At 47.2% G+C, this 8573-nt stretch overlaps 1 protein-coding gene across 1 annotated transcript; it reads right to left on the reverse strand.

Annotated features, from left to right (window-relative positions):
• Positions 1-3660: 3660 nt before the first annotated feature.
• LOC124707946 (putative disease resistance protein RGA1) lies at positions 3661-7654 on the reverse strand. The gene has a single exon (XM_047239629.1). The coding sequence runs from the start codon at positions 7529-7531 to the stop codon at positions 3872-3874; it is 3660 nt and encodes a 1219-aa protein (XP_047095585.1). The 5' UTR covers positions 7532-7654; the 3' UTR covers positions 3661-3871.
• Between the last annotated feature and the right edge of the window lie 919 nt (positions 7655-8573).

Raw genomic sequence — 8573 nt, forward strand, 5'->3', positions numbered from 1 at the left:
CTATTATGGCCCTCAAGCGTCGCATCGCCACCTCCTTTCGCGTACCCCTTTATAAACCCTAAAAACCTACCTGACCAGGAGCACGGAGCTTTTCGTGAAACAGAGCGCCGCCATCACCACGATCTTCGTTTTGGAGGGTCAGATTGATCTTGCTCTCCATGCCTGAGGGGGGGAATTTCGAGGTCTTCTCCACCATCATCACCACCAACGTCATCAGCAACAACCATCTGCTCACTCTCCATCATCATGTGTGAGTAATTCTCTGTAGGCATTTGATGTGGATGGGGATTGGATGAGATTGATCTTGTAATCCATATGTATCGAGATTTAAGTTATTTGTCTTGAGGATATTCGTGTATGAGCCTTTGCTATTCGTGCATGAGCCTTTGTTATTCGTGCATAGAATCTGAATATGAAGAAGATGAACTTTATGCTTCGGAGATAATTGCATATCATTGGCTATGAGTAGTGAGAATTACAAATAACACGCACAACCAGCAATCCAAATCAAATCAACCACGGCATATGCCACACACAATGTTTCCGCTAGTCATCATCCAATCATTTTCTACTCTACAAGCTATGAAAATAAAAAGAGATGTGAAACAACATAGTACCATCAACTGTACACCACAAGCTACAACGGGCTAGTGCCACGAAAGAAAAATGAAAACAGAGGTGCCAAGCTTTGCACACGACTGCAAGTGTACTCAGTCAGATAACATTTCATCAAGGACATGCTTGCTCTGCACATAATAACAGGATTCAGCATGACCTTCTGCAGTTGTTTTGCAACTTGGAATTTCTCTTGTCAGAACTTCAGGTCTTCGAGTGGCTTCAGGAAAAATTACGATCAAGGAGAGCAAATACACCTAACACCGAAGGATTCTTGGAGAAGGAAATTATCAATTACGTTCACCGTCTGTATGTGCATGAGGAATCCTGTAAAGAAATCACGCAATCAGCCCAAGAAAGATGGGACGTACCAAAATCAACACTTCAGTATATCAGACTTGTAGAATTCAAGATGCAGTAATTCATTCCACAAACTTACATGGTATGTGTATCTCAATCAGTACTCAAGATAAGCAGCCATCTCGCTGGCGTCGAGGAATAACATATTTCCAAGATTTTGGCTCCCATAGTTTCGGCCCTGTACATGAAAACCATGTCAGCGCATCTCTAGGAAAATTAATGGCATCCAAGTCAAAATTACAGAATGATACAAACAAATGATATTTCAGAATCGTGGACACAAGAAACATACTCTGTTATGGTGCTGCTAGAGGGATGGCGCGAGAGGGCCGGCCGGGGGCCTTGCCCACGGCCGGTGGCAAGAGGGAAGGGATTTCCTTCTTAATTCTTGCTTGATTAGATTGATACATCTCCTCTCCATATATAGAGAGGTTTACTTGACTCCCAAGCAAGGTTTACTTGACCCCTAAGCAAACCATAAGACTAACGGGTCCAGGCCCATGACGTACTCTAACACTACACCCCACCTGGACATGCAGCTTGTCCTCGAGCTGCAACCTAAACAAACCATGACTCGACGCAACACAACCCTAACACCTAAAAACGAGCCTTTTACATCTCGGCTTGTTTTATTACTCTCAACCTGAAATAGATTGGGACGCTTTATTGTTGACCCCTGAACATAAAGTGGACACCATCCGCCCGTCGGACGTGCACCTGTACAACCACCTGGATCCCATGGAAACCAGCGGGACAAAAGGAGCTCGCGCGGCGGCCGGCGGCAGAATGCAGTGGTGCTACGCGGTGCGCTCCTGTCGGTAACACCATGCCTTCTCCCCGCTGGATGACTCAGTGTTATGGTGCTGCTAGAGGGATGGCGCGAGAAGGCCGGCCGGGGGCCTTGCCCACGGCCGGTGGCAAGAGGGAAGGGATTTCCTTCTTAATTCTTGCTTGATTAGATTGATACATCTCCTCTCCATATATAGAGAAGTTTACTTGACTCCCAAGCAAGGCTTACTTGACCCCTAAGCAAACCATAAGACTAACGGGCCCAGGCCCATGACGTACTCTAACAAACCATGACTCGACGCAACACAACCCTAACACCTAAAAACGAGCCTTTTACATCTCGGCTTGTTTTATTACTCTCAACCTGAAATAGACTAGGACGCTTTATTGTTGACCCCTGAAAATAAAGTGGACACCATCCGCCCGTCGGACGTGCACCTGTACAGCCACCTGGATCCCATGGAAACCAGCGGGACAAAAGGAGCCCGCGCGGCGGCCGGCGGCGGAATGCAGTGGTGCTACGCAGTGCGCTCCTGTCGGTGACACCATACCTTCTCCCCGCCGGATGACTGTCGATGGCGCAGACTTTGAGGTCGCTGCCCGCGGGAAAAACAGCATGTCCGCCGCCCGTGGGGGAAACCACACGCCCAAGATCCCCGACGCAGCGGACGAGATCGAGGTCCCTTGCGCAACGAAGCGCAACTTGGAGGAGCTGCAGCTGCAGATCACGCATCTCCCGCACACGCCGACGCACTAGGAGGCCGCGCGCAGCAGCCTGCAGCCTCACCGCCGCCGATACGTGGCGGATAGCGATCCAAGCCGGAAGCGGTAACGGTAACGGAGGGAAACGGACCTGGTGAAAGGGCATCCCAGGCGGTGTCGATGTAGAGCCCGGGGCCAAGGTCGCTCCCACACCGCCGAAAGGCAGGGACGACGTCGGTGACGGTAGCAGCCGCTGCTGCGGTGTTGGTGGCGACGGCAACTGCTGCTGCTGTTGTTGCAGCTGCCCACCGAACGGCAGGGATAGCGTCGGTGAGGACAGCAGCTGCAGCGGCGTTGGTGGCGGCGGCAGCTGCTGTTGCTGTTGTTGCAGCTGCCCACCGAACAGCAGGGACAGCATCGGTGAGGACAGCAGCTGCAGCGGTGTTGGTGGCGGCGGCAGCAGCTGCTGTTGCTGTAGCGTCCCGGTGGGGAAGAAGGCGACCGGCTGCTGGAGAAGAGGGACCCCCGGCGCCGAGGTAGGGCCCGGCCCGGAGATGGTGGACAACGGCAGCGGGGACTGCAGCAGCCCGGCATCGAGTGGCGGCGACAACAGCAGCAGCGTCGGCTGCAACGGCCCGGCGATCGCGGCGGAGGCCGCCTGGTGCGTCGGCTGCCATGGCAGCAGCGCCGCCGGCGGCGGCGGCCCGTAGGGACCGGCCAGGAAGAGGCGGATCTCGTGGACAGCAGTGGTGAGATCGCGCAGGGCTGCGGTGATCTCCGCCGGGGAGAGAATGGCGGGGACGTCGGAGTGCGGCGGCGGCGGGTGGGAAGAACTCGGTGGAGGGCTGGACATGATCGAACCCGGGAAAGCTGATACCAAGTGTTATGGTGCTGCTAGAGGGATGGCGCGAGAGGGCCGGCCGGGGGCCTTGCCCACGGCCGGTGGCAAGAGGGAAGGGATTTCCTTCTTAATTCTTGCTTGATTAGATTGATACATCTCCTCTCCATATATAGAGAGGTTTACTTGACTCCCAAGCAAGGTTTACTTGACCCCTAAGCAAACCATAAGACTAACGGGTCCAGGCCCATGACGTACTCTAACATACTCCCATGATAAATACTGTGACCAAATTATAGGAAGTATGTCATCAATAGTATGCTTAACTATATGCATATTTGTTATGCGGGAACACTGCAAATGGGACATATCTAGTGTAAATGATGATTTAGGCGTGATTTAAGTTCATTGAATCAAAGTTAATAAGCTATGTATCAAAAAGAAAACCTCCCGTCCTTATTCAAGACATGAGAAAAATCTATTGACAACCTCCTTAACTTTGAGTTAATGATAGATGTACCGAATGTGTTTCCAAAAGTGAAAATACACTGGGAGTTGAATAATACTTCAAACTGCAGACCATAAGTTGTACAGTTGTAACAGAATATACAAGGAAAAAAAAAGAGAAACTAAATGAAAATTAAAGTTACCTTCGTCAGGATCTCTTGAACAAACATGAGATATATCTTTGTATTCAAGGCTATTGAGCCGGTGTTGGAGATGTCCATAAATTGGCTTCATATTTATAGCTGGGCAGTATCTAACAGTGAGCTTCTGAAGGGCTGAGTAATTTCCAAGACTACCTGGTAAGGATGTCAGATGTTTGCAATTCGCAAGAAGTAGTGATTCAAGTGATGGCAGGTCTCCCAAATAGTCCAGTGACTCCAGAGCACTGCATTTCATAAAACTTAAACGTAGGAGTGCATCCAACTGCGCTGACACCAAACGAAGTTTCGGACAGCCAAATATATCTAAAGACACGAGACATGGAAAATGATTAATTCTAGGTGAAGCTGACTGCTCTGGCATACTTGTGGTTGTAAGGTCATCGGAATTTTCCGACGACGCTGCTGTATCAAAATGTTGTAGCCCCAGTATGAACTCAAGACTATCACAGAACGAAATGGTAATACAAGTGAGAGATGGGGGAAGAACGAAAAGCTCTGTCAAGCTTTCACAACTGCTTATTTCTAGTTCTTTAAGATTTGAAAGGAGCTGATCCCTTCCTCGAGTACAGTTTCCTTTCACTTTGGTGGGGCCTATTAGCTCGCTGCAAAGAGCAACTGACAATTTCTTCAATGATACCAAGCTTCGGAACTCTTCTTCAGGCCAGCAGATGAGCATGTGGCAACCTATAATCGTCAAATCCACAAGCTGATGAAACCATTTCCAGACCCCAACTGTTTGCTGCAATGGATTTGAGGAGAACAAAAGGCTGCAATCAATCAACTGCATTGTCGAAATACACACTTCATGATCTTGATCAAGCATCGGTGCTGGTGTTGCTTCTGTATCCCTGATACAGAGGAATAACTCAGACAAGTAAGACATGCACCTCGATCTAAATACTGATAAGGATAGATGAGCCTTGTCTTCTATCAGCTGCATAACTTTGAGTTTTGGTGCTTCAGGCAGAGTTGTTAGCTTTGGGCAGTTCTTAATTCTAACATTCTCAAGTAGAGGAAATATTAACTCTTCTCCATCTATTGCCACCCATCTCTCAAGAATTTCCAAATTTTCTAATGTGAGGTCTTTTAATGCTGAAAATGCTGCAGATGAATCGTGACTGCATAAGCTTTGCAATTTGCTCAAATTTCTCAAAACAAGGACTTTGAGAGCCTTAACTTGACCGAATTGCAGAAATTCCTCACACATCGTACAACCATCTAGGTGGAGCTCGGTCAAATGCTGCAGAGAAGTAAGACTTGTCACCCATGATGGAAAGCCAGTACCTCTGTAGGAGTGTATTTTTAGAAACTGCAGCCCAGCATGAGGTTTGAGAGCATCAAGCACATTCCTTTGCTGGTCCAGTTCCTCACTGTTCTCATCGCTCCATTCAAGAGATAAATGTGTTAGGTTCTCTTTATTTCCAAGGCTGGATGCTTTGGCATGGTCTTCTGTTACATGCTCAAGACGAGATAGCACTAATTCACCGCCAATATTTAACTCCTGTAGTTCCCCAATAGTACTACAACCAGAACTAGAACCCACCACAAAATATGTTAGAGTCTGTAGAGAAGTGAGTTGCCCGAGGTCTGGAGGCATGCACTCCAGTGATCTGCATCCATTAGTATAGAGGTGACAGAGATTTGTCATATACTTCATATCCTTTGGAAGTCGAACAAGACACTTGCAATTAGAAAGGTTAAGAGTCTGTAGATGATACAGTATGCTTATTTCCTTCGGAAGATCTTTCATATACCAGTTATTTGAGAGATCAAGATATCTCATGTGCATTAAGTGCCTTGGTTGTAGTGGAAACTTTCTCAATGTATATTTCAGTGCTCGTAGCGACAAGTGTGGTGCTGAGCCAAAAGTGGACTTATCAGTATACAACAGTGTCTGGAGAGCTGGAGAATGTTTCTTCACATAATCATCCAAAAGAGCTCTGATGTTACTATATGATACGAACAGGTGACGAGTAGGGCCTGCCGACAACAACTCCTCCTTATTAGTCCCATAACCAATAGTAACACAATCTTTTCCCATGACAGATAAGGCAATGTCATGCATAAGATCGTGTATGTTGCATACTGTTCTACTAGAACGGAGCTGCCACTTTTCTCTTTGAGGTTTTCGCTTGACATCTTGAAAGAATGACCTCCAAGTTAGCTCCTCAAAAATTTCTCTGCCCGCCTTTTCAAGGTTGTCGCCTTCCTTCAGCTGTATGAAATCATGTGCCATCCATAGCTGGATTAAAATTTCCACATCAATATCATAATCTTTGGGAAATACAGCACAAAAAGCAAAGCATTGTTTCATGTGTGGTGGCAAGTCATCGTAGCTGAGCTTGAGTATAGGTAAAATTCCTCTCTTCTCATTGCAAGTGTTGCTTCTGGTCAGTACATCTGTCCATTCTTTCATGCTAGTCTTGTTGCTCAACAGAGATCCGAAGGCTTTGGAAGCTAAAGGAGAGCCGCCACATCTGTTGAGAATCTTTTCAACCACGTCGCTTAGCTCAGGAGCGTTTGGCTTCTGCAAACAGAATGCTCTATTCTCAAATATTTCCTTCAGAAATACTTTATGTAGCTCTCCGAGATTATGGCTATCATCAATACACGTTTTCATAATTTCAGCTACTTTTGTTTTACGGGTGGTCGTCACTACTACACTCCCCTTGCCACCGTGCTTCAGGCAGGTCTTGAGTTTTTCCCACTTATCAGCATCTTCATTCCAGACATCATCCAACACAATAAGGTATCTCTTCCCACTTACTTCCTTTTGAAGGTCCTGCAATGCCTTTTCACGATTGTTCTCATTGGTCTGACAGATGCTGCTTGCAATCTTAGCAACATCAAAATCATCTGACACACAACACCACCTCTGGAGCTGGAAATACTCCTTGATTTCAGGGTCATTGTAGAGAAGCTGAGCAAAGGTGGTCTTGCCCAGCCCACCCATTCCAACAATGGGAAGGACAGTGAGATCTCTGTCGCTAGCTCGATCAATCAATATATTCACGATCTTCTTCTTCTCTTCATTTCTGGACCTGCTGACAATATCCTTCTCGGAGTCCATGATTATAGAATCTGTGATACGCCACTGCTTGGATGGTGGTGCTTGCAGCTGGTTTCTGAATCCAAAGGCATTCATCTCTATGACAAGGAGCTCGATGAGGTGCACAATCCTGCACAGCTTCTTGCCCATTCTGTACCGAAATACAATGGGGTTATGAACAGGAAAGAGGCTTACGATATCAAAGCCAAGCTTCCTGTAGTGCCCCTTCGCCTTGGCGTCACGCCGGAGCGCCTCGTACTTGAACTCGTCGAAGACATCATTCGCCTCGTAGGCCACCTTCTTGAGCGCTTCGAGCCAAGCAGTCACTCCAGGTCGGTGAGCTCCTTTCTCCTCCGCATCTTCGATGATGTCCAAGATGGCCAGAAGCTTGCGCTCCAGGATCTCACGCTGCTCCTCCATGCCGTCCATCACCTTGTACTGCTTCAGGAGGTAGTTGGACGCCTTCCCCATCAACATGGAGACCAGAGGCCTGATTACAAACTCAGCCATTCGTGCTCTCACTGCTCCCAGCTCACAAGAACACACTCAACAGACAGGGAAACCGCAAGCTAGTGCATCACAGCAGAGAAATGGTCTCTGGTTGCGCGGTTCAGGCCAACTGGGTAGCGTGTGGAAGAAGGCGCACGGGAGTCCCAGCCGACGACTTCGACGCAGAAGAAACCGAAACCGAAGCAGACATTTTGTGGTTGTGAGTTAACCTTTTTTGAGTGGAGAGCGTAAGTTATCTGCACAAGATACCGAAACTGGCACCGAAAACAAGATTTTTTGATTTTTTTTTGTAAGGTATTACTGGTATATCCTCAAAAATAGAAAAAGTAACTGAATGTGAGTAATGAAAACGAGAGAAAACAACATGAGATCAAAAAAAATACTTTCAAGGGAATCCCACCGGTGCCCCCAAATGGAGGCTGGCTACTGGGCTTAGAGCAACTCTAGCAGACACCGCCAGTGGCAGAGCCAGAAATGGAGCAAGCCCGGAACCAAAAACTAAGGGGAAAAACTACTAGAAAAGACTCTTGTAATAGCGCAGAAAATTTGGTACGATAGCAAGCATGGCTACATATTTTTAGATCCATTGTTGACTCTTCAATAACATACATGACAAATTACTAAAAAAACTTGAAATAGTGGAACGGGATACAAAAGATGGTACCAAGTGACTAGTTTTGTGAGTTCATGACTCCCATGAAGTTCACTTTGGGGAGTTGATTCAGTTCGAGTAGCATTTTCACTTTGATGAGCTTCTTCCGTTTGAGGAATTTCCTCAGATTAAGGATTTGTTGATGCTGTTGAGATCAATTGGAAATATATCTTCATCTTCTATTCCTAAACATGAAATCAATTACAAACAATTGTTAAACCACATGTATTCATCCTAAATCCCAATCCCTGTCTATTTCTAAAACAAATATTACCGAGTTGAAAGGAGCGCCGGAGATCAATGAACAACAGTAGGTCATGTGGCCATGAAAACGGGGGGGGGGGGGCGGAGGCGGGGGGGGGGAGAGACGGTGCGGCGGCGGCCACGCAG

The sequence above is a fragment of the Lolium rigidum genome, chromosome 4, assembly GCF_022539505.1.
Source record: "Lolium rigidum isolate FL_2022 chromosome 4, APGP_CSIRO_Lrig_0.1, whole genome shotgun sequence".
NCBI classification, from domain to species: Eukaryota; Viridiplantae; Streptophyta; class Magnoliopsida; order Poales; family Poaceae; genus Lolium; species Lolium rigidum.

Bases quoted from the DNA above. Each gene is read 5' to 3' on its own strand.
- LOC124707946 (XM_047239629.1), bottom strand. From the start codon at position 7,531: ATGGCTGAGTTTGTAATCAGGCCTCTGGTCTCCATGTTGATGGGGAAG.